This window comes from Ictidomys tridecemlineatus, chromosome 5, assembly GCF_052094955.1.
Source record: "Ictidomys tridecemlineatus isolate mIctTri1 chromosome 5, mIctTri1.hap1, whole genome shotgun sequence".
NCBI classification, from domain to species: domain Eukaryota; kingdom Metazoa; phylum Chordata; class Mammalia; order Rodentia; family Sciuridae; genus Ictidomys; species Ictidomys tridecemlineatus.
Genome location: NC_135481.1, coordinates 25,104,462 through 25,124,632, shown reverse-complemented (window position 1 = coordinate 25,124,632; position 20,171 = coordinate 25,104,462). Strand labels below are relative to the sequence as shown.

At 32.8% G+C, this 20,171-nt stretch overlaps 1 protein-coding gene across 14 annotated transcripts in view; it reads left to right on the top strand.

Annotated features, from left to right (window-relative positions):
• The window catches only part of Tcf12 (transcription factor 12), a 354,335-nt gene that overhangs the window by 66,552 nt on the left and 267,612 nt on the right, over positions 1 to 20,171 (top strand). Inside the window, exon 2 of one of the 14 annotated variants that reach the window (XM_078049571.1) lies at positions 220 to 289. The exons of the other annotated variants lie outside the window; for them this stretch is intronic. Coding sequence (XP_077905697.1) covers positions 283 to 289 — 7 coding nt within the window. The 5' untranslated portion in view covers positions 220 to 282. The remainder of the gene's footprint in view (positions 1 to 219; positions 290 to 20,171) is intronic. 14 annotated transcript variants of the gene reach the window in all.

Genomic DNA, 20,171 nt, shown 5'->3' with positions numbered 1-20,171 from the left:
GTATGTTGTATTATGCTTTGAAAGTTAATGTTCTCAAAATAATAGCTAAAATATATAGTTAAAGATTATTAAATAAGAAAAAGTACTATTCATGAGAACAATCAAAATTGTTTAATTGTACTTTAGTTTATTGGAATGCATTTTAAAAATAACAGTTATTATTATTATTTGAGAGAGAGAGAGAGAGAGAGAGAGAATTTTTTAATATTTATTTTTTAGTTTTCGGCAGACACAACATCTTTGTTTGTATGTGGTGCTGAGGATCGAACCCGGGCCGCACGCATGCCAGGTGAGCGTGCTACCACTTGAGCCACATCCCCAGCCCCAGTTATTATTATTTTTGAGATGTGTGTCTTGCTATGTTGTCCAGGCTGGCCTCAAACAGTTGAGCTCAAGTGATCTTCCTGCCTTGTCCTCCTGTGTAGCAGGAACTGGACTATAGGCTCGACCTGGTTATGCTGGGCTAAAATAGTAATCTTTTCTATCTGTAAAGATGTTTTTGTTTGAGTTGTTTAGTGACTGTCAACAAGAAATTTTGTGTTCAATATAACTTTAAATGTTAATTGGTATAGTAGTTATAAAGAGTACATGAAATATACATAGAATGTATTTATTTAGTATTTTGTTCATAGCATATTTTGAAAGAAACATTGAAGCTAATGTGAATATAGTAAACAATATTGGAAATGAACTTAAAATTGTATTAAATTTCTTAAGATGTGTCTGAATTGTTAATTTCAAGGAGGTAACCCTGAAAAATTAGATCGACAACTCTGAGTAAAGGTTTTCAAAATAGAGGGCCTTCTCTTTTTTATGAATGGGAAACGATGTAGAAAATAGTTTCATTTTGAGGTAATGGTGAATACAAAATGTAATTGAAGCTATGCAAAGTAACCATGGAACTAAATTCAAGACATTGGTATTTTTGATCTATATAAGTACCCTATAGTTTGTTTACTGATTTTAACAGTGGTTGCTCACTTTAAGATTTGGAAAGTACAGAAAAAATAAGAAGTGATAATAGCATTTGCTAAGTACTTAGGAACATTTTGGTGTTGATTTCCTTCATTTCCTTTTTTTCTCTGTATATTCTACATATTACACATGCATGTTTATACCAGTGTTTAAATTGGGATCATCCTGTTGCTGTAATAGCATTAGATTTTAACATTAAAAAAATCGATTGTTTATATGATCACATTCAGATGTTACAGTTTGTAGGAACATAGTTTTTGCTTTTGAGAAGAATTTAACAAATTGTCTGAAAAGGCCAGACAGTAAAATATTTGAGCCTTTGCAGTCCAAGAGGCAAAATGAAGATATAATATAGGGTTTTATAACCACTTAAAAATGTGAAAAACATTATCAGCTTATCCCCCGCCCCCCCCCCCCCCCCCCAAAAAAAGGAGCTGGTTGGGTATGACTCATGGCTTTAATTTACTAACCTCTGTTTTGGAAGATTATTTACTTATATCTAATTTGTATTTCACTCTGTGTGTGTGTGCATGCACATCTGTCTGTCTATCCATCAAAATCTTTTAACACTTCTTGATATGACTCAATGGCACTCAGCTAGGCTGTGTGTTTTTAAAAACTAGGGAGTTTGGGCTGTGGCTCAGCGATAGAATGCTTACCTAGCGTGTGCAAAGTGCTGGGTTCAATGCTCATAAAATAAAAATAAATAAAATAAAGCTATTGTGTCCAACTACAACTAAAAAGTAAAAATTTAAAAACAAAAACAAAACCCCCAAAAACCGAAGAGCTTGTTTGCAATCCCAGTCTTATTGTTGCCAGAATCAGTTTGCTGGCTCCTGGAGAGAGGGCTGATCGTGACTTAGTGAATTCTGCTGCTTGTAGTCTCCCAAGTAGATGTACTTGCTGAACTTAGAAGTGAACTTGATTTAGCCTTATAGGAAACAGGAAACAGATATACTTGGGTCTAATGCTAGGAAATGAGGATACTGTATAGAAGATATTAGACCTAGCTGAATTTGACCTTGAAATATCATGGGCTTCTTTCCCAAATCTAGTTTTTCTTGACCTCTTGTTATTTTAGTATCCATTTTTTTTTAACTTTAGAGATGATCTTAAACTATTAATAAAGAATTTTATATGTTGAGGAGTAAGGCTTAAAACGAGAGCAATAAGTTAGCTTAAAAAAAAGTCTCTTTTTCTTGGGATATAAAGTGTGTCCTACAGTGTATTCAATTGGAAACAACTGCTGTAATTTTGGTATTGCCATGGTACTGTTTTTAAATATTTTTTTTTTAGTTGTACATGGACATAATACCTTAATTTTATTTATTTATTTTTATGTGATGTTGTGGATTGAACCCAATGCCTCATATGTGCAAGACAAGTGCTCTGCCACAGAGCCACAGTCCCAGCCCTGGTACTGTTTATTTTTAAGAATAGTTTTTCTTTTCTTTTTTTGGGAGGTCTATATGTAAATACTATAACTCTCATTTTCAACTTAAGTGTGTAAAGCTTTTGTAATTAACCTTTAACCCACTGAGTCTCAAGTTTTCAATTCTGCGAGTACTTCAGTACATTAAAGTAGGTTGGAAATTTTACCAGGTACATTAAAGTAGGTTGGAAATTTTAATCTGGAGCTTATATATATTACTATAATTAATATTATAATCTAGTATTATATATTATATATTGTGTACTATATTTAAGTTTTTATAGGTGTTCCACGACTGGGATGATCGAACAAAATGAATTAAACAAAATGTATTTGGAGCAATATTAGTAAATAAAATTACATGATGTTACTTTAAGCTGTTCTCTTAATAATATGTACAAAAATTACATGGCTTACCTCCCTTTTTGGGGACAATTTACAAGCTTACAGATTTGTAGTTATAGCACAAATTTATACTGAAGCTTTGCTCCAAAAAAGTTCTATTTTAAGATGGTTTTCCTTCTTGGCACGTTTGTTTCATAGGAACATTAAGAGGAACACAGTCGTTTGTATTTTTCTTTACCCTTCTAGTAAGCAGTTAAAAAAATCTAGTAAGCAGTTAAAAATAGGTGTGAATGGTAAACTAGGGTTGCATTTCATAGCTTGGTGTTGCCTTTAGTACCAGAAGTACTTATTTAGATAAGGAGTGACAATAAGTTTCTAACTTGAACAGATTTGCTGTTAATACTACTCTGCATGTCTGTTGGCCTGTAGTTTCTTTCCTGCAGAACTTGGAGCAGAGGGTAATATGTGTTTTAATGGCTAATGTTTTGTTCTTATGGTTTAGTTCTGACATGTTGCTGAACTTTAAAAAATTTCTTAATAATTTTGACCATAACATCTAACTAAAAATTTCCTTTTAATAAAGCTCTTCAGTTTGTTAACTTATTCTCAGATGTTTGCTTTAATTTCACAATTCCCTTATATAGGACTATGTTTTAGATTGAAAGATGATATTCCTGACTTACTACTTCACTTACTAGGTTGTTTTCCACTGATGGTGAAGGATTTGCACTGTTGTATGTTTACATTCTTTGCTGATTTCATTCCCATTTTTTCCTGTCACCAACCCTCATTTTCCATCCTATGACCAGTGTCCCACATTTAACCAGAAAAAATGGTCAACTAAATCTACAGGCATAGAAGAAAGGTTTGAACTTGTGATGTTTTATTATTATGTTATAATGTCTTAATTGATTTATTCAATTCAGATATTTAACTGGTTAACAAGTATGGACTTATTAAATAAAATTTGGAGGACATAAGATCTCATCAGTATTCACTACAGAAAATGTGGGGTTTTTTTTCATTGTGTGGTTGTACAGATATGCCTACTGCCTGAATGAAGATGGCCTAAAGATTTAAACGGTTTTTAGAGTTAATACTTTTTTATGGCAAAGCATTTAAATTTTTTTGAAGAAATGACAATCAGGGCTTAGGATGCAGCTCAGTAGTTGGCGCTTGCCTAGCATGCATGAGTCCCTGGGTTCCATGCCCAGTACTACAACAATAACAACAACAAAAGAAATGAAGACCACTCACTCATTTTTTGGTACTTTTTGCTTTTTTGTTGTAACTATAAGATTAAATCTCAAATAAATAACTACAGTATACTACCTTTTTTTTTTTTACTTAGGGAAACATTTGTCTTTGACCAGTTGTACAATGTATTGCAAACTGTCTTTTAGTAATCAGAATGTAGAAAAAGTAAGTTGATTAAAACACATTAGTAATGTTTTTACTTTGTAGACAAATGCTGCTATATGTTTCCCTAAATTTCCTTAAAAATTTACCTAAAATTTAAAGGTTTGCCCAAAGTCAAGTTTTCTTATTCCAAGATTTGTTGCCATACTCTTTCTGCTTTTTTTTGTTTGTTTATAATCTAAATTTTTAAAAACTTATTATTTCCCAGATAGGAGCTAGAGTTTGAAAGAGATTAGGGATCACTCTTTGGAAACAAAAGATGTTCTTAATGATTTTAATTTGGGTCCACAACTGAAAATCATTTTAGTATTATGTAAAATAAGAATTCTTACCTAGTTACCCTATAAAAGGATCATCCACATAGATTCCATTGCCGTGCCATCATTATGTCATTGAAATTTTCATAGAGTCTAAGGAGTGAGGAAGCATAATTTTTTCTGATAGTGCGCTATACAATTCTGAGAACCTTATTGTTGCAACCAGAAATCATAAAAACTCTTTACTTAAAACATGATTGGATTTTTCTGGAAGTGTGATGGCTGTCTTTCCATGACTTAGTTTTTGTGCAAACTAGGACTCTTGGTGAATGGAAGAACTCATTAGACTTTTCTTATTAGAGATTATTAATATCTTTTGATAAGAATTTTGAGTAGTTAGTGAGAGTTGACTGAGAAGTTAGAAGCTAGTTCCATATCTGTGTATAATGTATTAAAAAACATACACCTAGTCTCTCCCTCTGAAAATGCATCAATAAAACCAGGCTAAAATGGATGGAACAGCTATTTGAGGACTCTGCAGAATAAATAATACCAGGTGGATTGAAAAAGAAGAATAGAATTCAGAGTATCATTAAAATGGCTGTTACATTACAGTTTTTTTCTTCCAGTATCCCTAGGACCTGAATTTAACAGTCTGAAACCTAGATAGTGGAGAGAGACAGAAAAAGAGAGAGGAGTAAAGATGGAGGTAATCTGCAAAAGAAGCCTGATAGCTGTGACTCAAGATCAAAATCCCTTTCCCTTTCCTCCTTCTCCTTTCTCTCTGTAACTCTGTGATAATGTCATCAGAAGCTGTAGTGGAAGCCTGCTGCTGCAACTCTGAGGGATAGGAACGTTACTGTCCAATTGACAAATCCTATTGCTTCCCCCTTCTTTTCTCTGACTTTCTACGGCTTGGCCTCAAAGCAGATACAGTATCAGAAGTGTGTGACTAAGCAGGATGCTGAAAACTCTAGCATTCTGGTAGGAGAAATGAGAAAGGGTGCCCCTTGAGATTGGAAAGTGGTAATTGTGAATGCTCTAGAAATGAATAGAAAAGTCTTGGCAGACAGAAGATAAAAAGAAGACATGTAAATGTTAGAACTGAAAAATACAGTAGGTGGAAAAAACTCCACTGGATGGCTGACTAGCAGAGTGTGATGACACAGGGAAAATATCAATGTATTTGAAGATAAAGTAGAAAAAAATTTATCTGAACGACAGTTTTAAGATTGAATAGAATCTCAGTGAAGTGTGGGAAAATAAAACATTAGGCATTTTGAGAAAAAATCGGTGCTAAGGAAATACAGAAATAAGTGACTTGAAAACCTCAACAGATTTTGTGAAAGCCATAAACACAAATTCAAAAAATCTAACATGGAATAAGCCCAAAGAAGCCGATCCACAGAAATGTCATAATCAATCAGGAAAGTAAAAAGAAAGAAAAAACGGTCAAAAGCAAGCAGAGAAAAACCATATGTTATTTTTGATAACTGAATTTCTCATCAGAAATTATGTAAATGAGAAAAGGCAAAATATTTCATAAAATACTGAAAGATAAGTATTGTTTATAAACAGCAAAAATACCCTTTACAAACCAAGGTGACATAAGGGTATTTCCAGGGGAAGGAAAACCTGACAGCATTTGTTTCCAGCAGGCCTGAACTGAAAGAATTCCAAAGACGGTTCTTAAGACAGAGGGAAATGGTACTAGAATGGAATATGGATATTAGGAATGAAAGACGATAAATGGAAATGCTAGCTGTCATAGACTGTTTTCTCCATGTCAGTCCTAATAAAATAAATGGGCTATTGAAAATATAATGTCAATTTATTCAGCCTAAGCAATTTTATAGTTGAAAGCAAAAATTATGACATGAACTGATGTGTTTTTTAATGGAGGTAGTAATATATATAAAATCTACAATCGATTTGAAGTAGTAATATGCTGATTTTACGTGGATTCTGAAAAGTTAAACATGTTTTATAATCCCTAGAGTTAGTACTTATAAAATAGATGTTAGAATCACAATGGATAAATTAAGATGGAATGTTAAAAAAGTGCTCCAGTAACCTAAAAGAAGGAAGGAAAGGGGAAACAGGAAACTAGCATAAAACAAGTAATAGAATCGTAGATGTAATTCTTACACATCAATAATTACATAAAAATTTTAAATACTATAAACACAGCAATTAAGAGTTTGTCAGAGTACATTAAAAAAATGACCCCACTTTATGTTGTCTCACATCAAATGCAGTAGTGTAAGTAAATTGAAAGGGAAAAGATGAAAATAGATATAACCTACAAACAGTAATGAAAGAAAAAACATTGGCTATATTAATGACAAAATAGACTTAAAATACCCAGGATACAGAGTATAAAAGGATTGATAAAAGGATTAGTTTACCAGTCATAAGTGTGTGATTACATAACAATAAAATCAAAAGTACACGAAGCAAAACTTTACAGATCCTTAGGGAGAAATAGAGAATGCAGTGTTTATAGTTGAAGATTTTAACATTCTTTCCTTAGGAATAGATAGAACTAGTAGACAGAAATTACCAAGAAAATAGAATACCTGGATGATACTGCCAACCAGCTAGATGTAATTGACATTTGTAGGATATTTTGCCCAACAAGAACAGAATATTCATTTTTTACAAGTATACCTGGAATAGTCACCAGAATACACCACATATTACTCTTAATACAAATCTTAACAAATTTAAGACAATTGAGTGCATACAAAATATTTTTCTCAGATCATAATGGAAATCTATTAGAAATAACGAACAGGAAAATTTCCGAGTATTTAAAGAATAGATAGGGGATATCTAAGTAATTTTTTAGTTAGGTAAAAGAGGAAGGGGTCATGGAAAATTAAAAATCATTTTCAACTGACAGTAAATGAAAATATAATGTCAATTTATTCAGCCTAAGTAGTTCTTAGAAAAACAAAAGCAGTTCTAGAAAAACAGAAAAGACCTCAGATCAATAATCCATGGTTCCGTCTCAACACTAGAAGATAAAAATGAAACCAAAATAAGACGAGAAATTAACAAATTCAAAAGAAAAGAGTAACAACCAAAGTCAGTGAAATTAAAAGCTGGGTTTCTTTTTCATAGATCAGTAGAAATTGATTGTCTTTAACATTATGATAGAAAAGAGAAGACGGGAAGAACCAGTGTTATCAGTGAAAGAAGGGATGTAGTTAGAGAGTCTACTGGAATCCAGAGGACAATGAGGAAATGTAGAAAGCCTCTCTGGACATAAATTTAACATTTTAGGTGAAACGGACCAGTTCGTTCCAGCAAACTTCCAAACTTTACCTAAGATGAAACAAATAAGCTTAATTAATTCCTTATTAAAGAAGTTGAATTCAGCTGGCCTTGGTGGTGCATACTTGTAATCCCAGCCACCCAGGAGGCTGAGGCAGGAGAATGTCAAGTTTGAGGCCAGTCTCAACAACTTATTGAGACTCCAAGAAACTTAGAGAGGTCCTGTCTCAAAATAAAAAATAAAAAGGACTGAAGATGTGGCTCAGTGGTTAAGCACCCCTGAGTTCAATCCCTGATTAAAAAAAAAAAATAGTTGAATTAATAGTTAAAAACCTTCCAAAAATATTCAAACCCTGAATAGTTAAAATGGTCAAGCCTATGAAATATTTAATGAAAAAAATAATATTATTTCACTGCCTGTGTTTTCCAGAACGTGAGAAGAGAAAACACTTCCCAACTTTATATGAAGCAGAATTAAACTGATAACCAAAACCAGACAAAGACGTAAACAATAAAGGAAGGAGGAGGAAAGATGGACTAGAATACCTCATAAGTATAGTTGTAAAAATTTTTTAATAAAAGGAAAGTGGATCCTACTATTCAAAAAAAGAATAATATACCATTACCCACAAAATCTATAGTTAATGCCATACTTAATGATGAAAACGGGAAGAATATTTTCCTCCATGAATGAGACTAAGACAAGGATTTTTATTAAATATTTTGCTAGACATCCTGATCAGTGTTAATATGGTAACAGAAGAACATAAAGGCATACAGATAAGAGGCAATGTAGAGAATCCCTCAAAAAACCTGAAGTTTAACAAGGTTCCAGAATGCATCGCATTCACCTTTCCTTGCAGTTCTATTTTTTTTAACTTTTTTTAATATTTATTTTTTGGTTGTAACTGGACACAATATCTTTATTTTATTTATTTATTTTTATGTGGTGCTGAGTATCTAACCCAGGGCCTTCCATGTGCTAGGCGAGTGCTCTACTGCTGAGCCACAATTTCAGCGCCCCCTGCAGTTCTATTTCTAGGTACAGTTGCCCTTCTGTGTTTGCAGGTTCTACCTCTTCAGGTTTAACCATCTGTGGATGGAAAGTATTTGGAAAAAAAAATTGTGTCTGCACTAAACACGTAGAGACTTTTTTCTTGTTACTGTTCTCTAAACAATATAGTATAACAACTGTTTATGTAGCATTTATATTGTATTAGGTATTATGAGTAATCCAGAGATGATTTAAAGTATATGGGAGGTTATATATCGGTTATATATAAACACTATGCCATTTTGTATGAGGGACTAGGGCAACTATGGATTTGTTATCTGTGGGTGGTTCTGGAACCAAATTGCTCTGAATTGTGAGATGGCTTACTAGCAATATACAATTAAAAAAAGTAACAAACCCAGTTCACAGTAGCTCCAAGGGAATAATATACTTTATACATATAACATACTAAACAATGATGAAGCAAATCAAGAAAGACCTAAATAAATGTAGAAGCACACTGTGTCTAGGGATTGGAAGATTAAAAAAAATTTTAAACTGTCAGTATTTCCCAATTTGATTTACAGATTTTTGAAGAATTCCATTTGCAACTCTAGCAGTATATTTTATAGACACAGGGAATTCAACATCAGAATTTATGTGGAAAGGTAAAGAAATAAACTATTGAACTTTCAATAGAAAACATAGACAACCTTCCTGATCTGGGGTTAGGCAGAGTCCATGACATAAAAAAGCATGATCCATAATAAAAAGTTAATAAACCAGAATTCATTAAAACTAAAAATTTTGTAGTACAAAATCCAAAGTTAAGAGAATGAAAAGGTATGTAGTGGAGCTAACTATGAAATCAATGTAATATTTGGAAATCACCAAAGAACTTGTTTCAAGAATACATAAGTAACTAGGACTGGGACTGTAGCTTAGTGGCAGAGCACTTGCCTAGCATGTGTGAGACACTGGGTTTGGTCCTTAGCACCACATAAACATAAATAATTTGAAAAATATATAAGTAACTCAAAAAGCAATAGAGAGAAAAGGAGAAAAGTAATAGCTCAATTGAAAAATAGGCAAGCTTGAACAGATAGTTCACCAAAGAGGATTTAAGGATCTTGAGTAAACATCTGAAGAAAATGTTCAACTTCATTAACCACTGGGAATTTGCAAATTAAAATGATAATGAAAGGTACACATTGTAACAGCTAAAATTAAAAACAAAAAATTGTACAGTACCGAGCTCATGAGAATATGGATCAATGGAACTGTCATACAGTGATGGTGGGAATGCAAAATGATATAACCACTTTGGAAAATAATTTGACAGTTTCTTATAGAGTCAATCAATAATTCACTGCTTGATATTTATGACACAGAAATTAAAATATATAGTTACACAAAAGCCTGGCAACAAGTATTTTAAATGTTGTATTCATAATTGAAAAAAACTGGAAACAACTGTGACAGGTGAATAGTTATACAATATAATGCATTAACACAATGAAATAACATTAGTAACTTAAAAGACAAAATATTCATGTATGTAGCAAATTAGTTGAATCTTGAATGCATTATACAGAATTGAGGAAGCCACTTTTAAAGATTCAGTGATCAATGTGATTCTGTTTACTCAGCATGAATTAACATGAGAAGATAAAACTATGGTTATAGAAAACATACTAGTCTTTGCCAGATGTTAGCTTTGAAGGGAGTATATGATTATAAAGGCAAAAGGGAGGATTGTTGTTGATGTCATGTAACTGGTTTGCTTCCTTATTGGTACCGGCTCAAGAATCTATACTTGTGTTATAATTCATAGACTGGAATACCAAAAATTAAAAAAAAATTTTATTATATGATAATTTACCAAGTTTTTATTTTTTAATCTCATGCTAATCTGTCTCATTTCCTTTTGTTTAAAGCAAGCAATGAGTTCTGTAGTAAAATTTGAAAGACAAAATGTAGTCCTAATATATAAAATGTCTGACCAGTATTCTTTCTGACATTTTATAAATTATTTTAGTTCTTGAAATGTTTTTTTTTTTGAAACGTACAAAGTAAGGAATGATAGCATATTTCTAAAAAATAATGGCTCAAAGAGGAAATTGCAAGAGAAATTAAGATGTTTGGACAAAATGAAAATAAAAGCAGCTCATCATAATTTGTAGAATTCAGTGAAAACAGAGATGGGGGAATTTGTAGCATTAAATGTATTTATAAGAAAAGAAGAAAGATCCAAAATCATTGTTCTAAGCTACTTTATATTAGAAAAAAGAAATGTAATTTAAATCTAAAATAAGCAAAAGAGAAAACACAAAGATTAGAGCAGAAATGAATGAAATTAAAAATAAGAAGTCAATAAGGAAAATCTGTGAAACCAAAAATAGGATCTTTTGAAAGATAAGATGCTTTTCAAATGTCATTTTTAGAGTCTAGTTTTGTTTTTATTATCGGTGTCTATTAATGAACAAAGTTCTGTATGCCATGTCCTGTTATTCTCCCCTGAGGTATTGTCTAATCATACCTAACATGACTAGAGCTTGGCTTTTATTTCTCCATTGTAGTCTTAACCACTAAATTCTGCCTCAGTGCTTTAGTTTGTTATGTCTCTACAGCCATATATTTTCTTTTAGCCACAATTTTACTTTATTTTTCTACTGCTTTTATTTATATTTTATTGTTCAGAATTAGCATATCTTCTCTTGGGTTTTATAGGTTTTATAGTTTAGAGTATCAGTCTGCAATATTTCAGTAAGCATTTCCACCAAAAAGAGAATTTTCCCACTGAAACTCATCTTCCAGTGTCCAGGAAAAGTAACATTATTTGTTTACATTTCTTGAATTGTCTTCCAAATCTTCTATGGATTAAGAAATATCTATTGCATTTTTAGTTTTTTAAAATTTGAAATAGTTACCTTTACAATTGACATTTTAACTAAAGCAGAGCACCTGTCTACTACAACTGTCTAACATTTTGAATTTGAAGCTTCATTTAATTTGTTTCAGTGTCTCTGATATGCTAAATTATGATTATTTTTTGGTTGGTAAAACTTTGTAATTGATCCTTGTATCTGGAGGGACATGCAATTGAAGGACAGGTTCTTATTTTAACCTTTGGCTCCTGAAGGTTTTTTTTTTTTTTTTGGTGAGAGTTCAAGGAAGAAGAACAGTAAAAGAATTGCCCACTGTCCCTAGAAAGACTTAGGAGTAAAAGAGTGAGTCCAAGTTTGGAAGTTTTAACAACCCTAGCATAACTGTTTGGATTGAAGGAGATACTAAACTTTTTAGGAAGACAAAACCTATGTCTCCATTTGGGATTATGGGTATTTTGAAGTTGTGCATATTTCTTTCCTTAGTTCTTCTGTGCAGAGTTTTTATTGTCCATGTTCAGAAGTCATTCCAGGAGCACAGAGGATCTGCACTTAATTGCTCTAGAGAGAGATTTGGAGCTGGCTCTGCAGGCAAAGAGCAGTGACAAAGGTGTCCAAGGCTAACCTGGGCAACAACCTAGGCTCAAGCATGGGCTATAGGCATAGTTGTTTTTGTTTTATTTATTTCTTCCTTTAAAAAAAAACAACAAACTTTTGTTGTTGATATTGTGCTAGGGATAGAACCCAGGGCCTGCTCGAAAACTGAGCTACATCCCCAGTTCTTTTTGTTCTATTTTCTAAAGAGTGAAAGGAGAAGTATGGTCTGGGGTTGTGGCTCTTCAAAGAAATAACATCATTATCTTTTTTTTCTCCCCTTGGTAAGCACCCTTAAATCATATTCAGTTACAGTTGAAGTTTGGATTATTTAACTTGTGATATCCCTTAAGACAGATGCATGATCCCCTAACATTCTCATATTCATAAACCATAAACCCGAGATTTCTTCCTGTGTAGAGACCTCTATACATGTTGATTGATTATAGTTAAATGACTCTTTCATGTATTTTTGGGTAGAGTACTCCATCAGCAGAATATAATTGCCAGACAAGCATGACATTTCTAGAGAGTCATACATAGATATACCCAACCCACAAAGAAAACTAAGTGATTTAAGAAAAGTTGCTAAAAGTGTTCCTTTTGATTTACAAGCTGTTTCCATTATGTCTGTGTAAACCTTGAAGTTTAAATGGGTAAAATAAAGCAGATATGGTCTGTGGTGCTTCTCATATTATACTACTTCTGTGTAATACTGTAGCACTTTGTGAGTAATAATTAGTTCAAGTTAATCCTTTGCCATATTCATATCTAGAAAACCAGCAGATTACAATTTATGGGTGAGATGAGAGAGTTTACCACTAGAATTGTGTTTTCAGAGTGCTTTGCTACTTCATTAATAGCAAATGTAGAATAAGTCGTTCTTCTACATGAGGAATGTAATTATTTCCTAAAGCCTCTTATCAGAGAACTATTGACTAACCTTTATTCATTTCTGAAAACTTTTTCAGCAAATCCCTGTTTTCTGTGGGTTGAAGGAACCCGTAGGCGATGTTGTGTAGGGCACTGGTTAACTAAAATGGATCTCTTTCTCACTAGTTAGTTCTATAAAGTCATCATGAACTTAATTGGCACACACTGAACTACTGCTCTGAAGGGAAATACAAGGTTAAATTCCTTCCTGCAGCCATTCAATACACAACCTTGCTTTATGTATATTTATGTATGGTTTTGTTTAAAGATACCTTATTTAATAAATCTTATTGATTCATTAATAATAATAAGCCCACAGCCAACAACACAATATTTGATGCCTGAATAAAGCTTATCTAACATGTTTTGTCTATAATGCATTTTATTATTTCGAGCTCAGGAACACTAGACAGTGTTTAAGATGGCTTGGGGGCCATTTTTAAACAGCAAAATTACTAAACAAAAACACAAAAAATTAAATAGTGTGGCACTAAATACACTGCAAAAGAGGACACTTGTTTATAATACCAGCACTGAAACAAGAAGGCCTTGTTCCATCTTGGCTGAGAACATGCCTGGTTGGTGACTCAAATTTTTGCTGTATTGCACATGTCGACAAATGACTGAAAGCCCAGTGACTGTGCAAATAAATTTTAGTACATAAAATTTTTTAAAGACAGATTTGCAAGTGTGGAATCCATGAATAATGAGAACCCATTAATTCCAGTGGTCCTTGGGTACCTGTACAGACTGAGGACAGAATTTATATAGTCCTTTTATTTCTCTTTTGTGCTTTTCACTTCTTCCTCTCTTTTCTACTTGGTAGGTCCAACAGACAAACTTGGAACCAGATGGAGCATTTTGCTGAAGCTCTATTTGGTAAAGATTTATTGGCTCAAGCTTCTCAGGGTAATGCCTCAGTCTCCCTTCATTTAGAAGGATAGATGGATTATTTTGATTTTTTCCTAAGTGATGGAATTCATGACTTTTACTTTAAGTAGTAATAAGTTAAACTTCTTACTTTTTTCATATGAACAGTTAATATAGCTAGATAATTTTCTCTCTTCTTGTCAGAATATTGGTAATTAAGAATCCAACTAATCTAAATAGAGGACTTAACATTTTTTCTTTCTTTTTACTTCATTTCGTGAGTTTACCCTAAGTTCTCTAACTTAAGAAAATTTAGAAATTCAGTGTGTTCCTTAAAGTGATATCTATACTATTAATTTTACAAACAGTAATTTGTACCTAGGAATGAAATCTCAACTAAATCATCTACTGCTGTATTTTAGGGAAGTCTTTCTTTCTTTCTTTCTTTTTTTAAAGAGAGAGAGAGAATTTTTTAAATATTTATTTTTTGTTATAGTTTTCGGCAGACACAACATCTTTATTTGTATGTGGTACTGAGGATTGAACTCGGGCCACACACGTGCCAGGCGAGCGTGCTACTGCTTGAGACAAATCCCCAGCCCGAAGTCTTTCTTTCTGAGATGTATGATCAGTGTATCATCATTAGAAAAACATTATTGATACTTCACAGTATTTCTAGCTATTCTTGAGTATTAATTAAATAAACAAAAGTAGTATAGCAACCATAAAAAATAGTGGTGAAATATTTGGAGAACACCTTATTAAACAAAGTTTAAAGAGGTTTCCTTAGTATAGGACCTTAATGTCATGTACCTTTTTTAATCTTCCAGAGAAATTCTAGTGTCAGATATATTAAATAAGCACTGTAGGTTTCTTGGATTTATATGAATTCTTTTAGGCACCTTGAGGAATTACATGCTCTATGGAATAAACCTGGGGAGATGCTGGTTTTAGTAGCCTCTCTGTAGTTCGTTCCTTTAGATCTCATTTCTACTGTTGAAATAAAATGAGTCTTTTTCATCTCTACAATAGTTCACTGAGTATTTTACTAAATTGTCACTAAGTTTTTCTTCCCAGATAGACTGTCCTTTGTTGGATTACCAAATGTATTTTATTGGACATATGTAGGTAGCACCCTTATTAGGCTGTCAGGCCAATTATGGCAAAAGATGTCTTTATATTTTCTGCCTGTAGTGTCTGTCATAGAGCAGTGTAGTACTGTGTGCTTAGATAATATTTAGTAAATAAACACAAAACCTTTACTTTTCATTTCAGTTCTGTTATTTCCTTCAAAAGTTCAAGGAACCAGTGATATGTTAGATGTTTGGAATTTATAATGAAATCATATAAGGTCTTTTTTTTGAGAGAGAGAGAGAATTTTAATATTTATTTTTTAGTTTTCGGCAGACACAACATCTTTGTTTGTATGTGGTGCTGAGGATCAAACCCGGGCCACACGCATGCCAGGCGAGCATGAGCCACATCCCCAGCCCCATATAAGGTTTTTATTCTCATAGAATGTACTCATTTTGTGCCAGAAATTATGACTTTGTCAATGCTACAATTGTTTTAAGATTGCTGTTAGTTTAAAATATCTTTCCTTTTAAAAAGAAGAAACAAAAGGAGATATGGAAATTCACAAGTTAAAGCATATGTGGCATTGTGGTCATTAAAATTTTTTCAGGTAAAAAATTTTAGTAATTAATGCATAGTGGTTGTATTCTTATAAGGTTAATGAAGTGTTTTAAGAGATTTTAGTTTTTTAGCTTCTCTATTTTCTACAAAGTTTCAGTAGTTATATAATTATACAACATCACCACCTGAATTTCTAAAGAAAATTCAGTATCCTAATGCATAATTAATTTTTTTCTTGCAAAAACAATACAACCTGTAGGTTAATAGGCTATTTTATAATCTGCTCAGAAAGCTAAGCATAGGTTAATATTTTCTTTCTCCACCATTATGTTTAGGAAGTCTTTCCTAGCAAACTTAATCTGTGTTGTCTCAAGAAAAAGGTGTATGTATGTTTCATTTGATGTGAGTTACTGGTTTCCTGTCATCTTCTGTTCATATGAAGGAAATAATCAGTGTAAAAGATGAAATGAAGGATTTGTTCCATAGAATTTTCTAAAGTGCATTCAACAGTCTTCACTTTGTTATAAAAGAATGCTTTCTTTATTAAGATCCCTTGCTCTACCATTAACGATTAATATCAAACACGTCACTTTACCTTTCTGGGCCTAAGTTTTTTCCTTGTAAGATGAGGAAGCAGTATTAGATCATTCCTCAGTTCTTTTCTAGCTTTAAAATAGTTTGGCTCGGTGTGTGTGTGTGTGTGTGTGTGTGTGTGTGTTGCTGAGGATTGAACCCAAGGTTTCATACATGATAGAAAAGGGTGGTACCACTGAGATATATCTTCAGTCCTAAATCTTGTAGTTTAATGTGTAATGCTAACTTCCTAACATAATATATCCAAGCTACTGACAAACTGAGAAATATTTTCTGAAAAATTAGAGAAAATGATATAGTTGAAATATTCTTTTGGATATATTTTATTATGTTTTAATTTTTAAAAATTTTATGGTATATGTGGTAACTCTCACATGAACTATTTTTTCTCAACAATTTTTTCTTCAACCAGTGTTGATTAATGAAAGTTCATTTAAAAAAATTTCTGAATTCCCTTAGAATCCCTTTAATTAGTTTTGTATCAAAATCCTTATTATATAAATATTCATAATCACAAGGCTCTACAGAGAGATTGCACAGGGGAGCAAGAGTTAGGTGAATCTACTCTTTTCAAATACATTTCATAGCTAGAGTGTCTAACATTCAGTGTTGGATCAAAATCTTTATTGATTGCTCTCTGGAGACAGTATAGTATAAACTGAATGTAAAGTAAAATAGAAAATGCATAACTTGAATTATTTCATGATGTTCACGAATGGGTCATGAGAGAACAGTTATAGTCACAGGCAAAACCATGGATAGGAGAGAGACTGACAGAATTTGTTAACATTTAAAGAGAAGTAATTTGCCAGTAAATGCTTCAGAATAGAGTGGTTTGGATATCAAAGAATTATGAAGAAAAGTTGGCCTTGTCCATAAAGAAAAATAATCTGAAATGATAGTTGATGTAATATGACATCAATAAAATGTCAATGTAACTTTTATTGTCTTAGAATTAGCACATGACTATAATAATTGCTTAAATAGTCTGAAATTAGCTCTTCTAAAAATTCATTTTGAAATCGAAGTCCTAGTCAAACTTTCTGTTTACTTCTTACCATAGAGATTTGGTCACCAAATGACTTTTAAAAAATCTAGTACCAATTATCCAGATATATAATACCCCAAAATGGACATATGAAACTTAAAATGATTAATACAGTACCATTCTTGAGTCACCATTAAAAAATATTTATTAAATATTTCTATTTTGGGGGTGCCAGGCGAGCGTGCTATCGCTTGAGCCACATCCCCAGCCCTCGATCGTCATTTTAACATTTGAAAATGTTAAAGAAACAAAATTATGTGTTTTACCAAAGTATGCTTCACCACCTCTCACCCATTAACCACATTTTCTCATTTATTGTGTTGGCAGTAACTAATTTTCTGTCCAGGTATTTACAGTGTTGGAAGGTTTTCTATAAATTTTTAGTTTTATAATTCAGGGACTTGTAGGAGAAGTGATTGGGTTTTGAGATCCAGATATATAAGAAGGGACCTGAAAGTGTTTTCTTGCATTTTTCTGTGTAAGTAATTCATGTTCTAACTTTCTTGCTTGGATTGATATCTGTATTTATACTTGTGTATCTATATCAAATTGTGCTTTTACTGCTATGATGTATAAATCATTTTTAAATGTTTGCATTCTGCTATTACATTTCAGGAAAGTACGTCTTCTTAAGCAAGGACTTTACAGGAAGAATATCATTCTGAAAAAAATTTAATTTTTTCTTTCTGAATTTTGATTTCTTAGAGAAAATGGACTCATGGGGGAATTTCTATTATGATTAGAAATTAAAATGTGAAAATCATATTAAACAGAAGACCATGAATAGCCTTTTAATATACTTAATGTATTCAGTTATTGTTAGGAAGGAAAGAAATGGTATCTCAACCTGGGAAACCATGCTAGATCTTTAATTTGTTTACAACTTGCTTCACATTGATTGTTTTTTTTTTAAAGGAAAATATTTTAGTTTAACAAGAACAATTAGGGAACTAGTGATGGTGTTTTCTTTATTATGTAATACTGTTTTTGCAGTGACTAGAATGTTCAAGTAAAATCTATTACAAATATTTTAATGCCTATGTGTTCTACAGATCTGTAAGCGTGACTTGGGAATTGTTGGAGATTGGATTCTGTCTATAACTACAGATGGAGTTTAATTCGCAGGATGGTCATGGAATTTCCTTGGGATCAACAAATAAAACTGAGAGGAAGAAAGCTGGATTAGACAGTGGGAAAATAAACTTGTGATTCTAGCTCAGTAACATCGTTGACTATCCGTGCTGTGAATTCAGGAGCTAGAATATTCACTTCTTCACTGTTTTCCTGATCTGGACTTGGCTTGTTGGGCCTTTAGTAGTAGGTCTATCATTCAATATGAATGGCCCTAGGAAGGGGCCTAACCTTGGGCAAAGCTGTCCATGCACTTCCAGCAGCTGGGCAGTGAGGTCATCTTCAGGGTGGCCCATCATATTGTCCTCCTCAGGAATGTTCTATGGAGTCTAGTGTGGTTTCTTTGCTTATTCTTCTTCCTAGTTTTTCTTGGGCCTCTGGGATGAATTATATCCCTTTTTTCTTTCTCCTTCTCTGAATATGGGTGAGAAGCTTGATTTAATTGCTTTAAAAGATTTATGTGGGAATCTCTAAGAATAAATACATTTAGAAAATGCGTTGATCATCATATGTAAGATGTCATGGATCATTTCTGTATGAAATTTAACATAGTATGAGCCAAAAGAAAAACAGCAATTTCCCCTTTTACATTTTCACCTATGTGATCTTTCCTCTGGTTCTCTTGAGACATTTAGTCTTCTTAGGGTGGAATGCAGGTGTATTGAGAAGGCAGACAGAATAAAAAATATTAATATTAGGATTCAGATTTTCATTTATTCAGTAAATATTTATTGAGTGCCTACTACATTCTAGGCACTTTATTTATTTATTTTATTTTATTTTCTGGGGAAAATAAAATTTTTGCAGAAGAAAATGGTCTTGACAATCACACATTGCCAGCAATTTAAAACATAAAGTCCTATCAAGAATAAAGCCAGAGCTGGGTGTGGTGGCACATTCTTATAATCCCCAAGGCTCTGGAGGTTGAGGCAGGTAGATGGCGAGTTAAAAGCAAACTTTAGCAAAATCGAGGTGCTAAGCAACTCAGTGAAACCCTGTCTCTAAACAAAACACAAAAAAAGGCTGGGGATGTGGCTCAGTAGTTGAGTGCCCTGAGTTCAATACCCAGTATCCCCCATGCCAAAAAGAATAAAGCCAGAAAAACTGAAATTACAGAGTTTCTTCTATATGGTAAATAAATTCTTACATTCTAAGGTGGTGGTTCTTCTTTTTTTATCTAAAGCAGCTTATACTTTTCAAGTTGACATCCAAATATTTAAATTATTGAACAAATTTAACAATTACAAAGCATATATTTTTAAGTTTGACATTAATATTTAAAAATGTTATTCTTTTAATTGTACTCAATGGAATTTTAGTGCCTTAGCAATTTGATAACTGTCACTGGTCCCCTTTAAAAAAAAGTAGATGCAAGATATTGGTATGGTAAAGCATTCAGTGTTTCTGTGGAGAGGGTGTTGCTGTATTCCAGACCTGTGGCTGTTGCCAGAAATTAGCACTGTTATCTTCCAGTGATGGTAGTCACATTGCATAGGGCGCTGTCCTGTCCTGCTCCTGGCAGATTTTAGTACATTAGACCTTTGACCTTCCTGGAGCTGTTTGTAGAGCCTCATTGCTGTTGAGGCTTCTTGGGGTTCTATTGTTGTGGTTCTAGTTCAGTCAACCAATTCCAACCACAGCATGTGACCCTTGAAACTAATCTGTGTCATGTGTCCAGTTTGCAGGACCATTTATATCGTAATGATGGTACTCTGATTCCAAAGGCTACTCAGCAATTGGCTGATGCAAGAGGCTGATGTTGTAAATCATTGAGTCAATG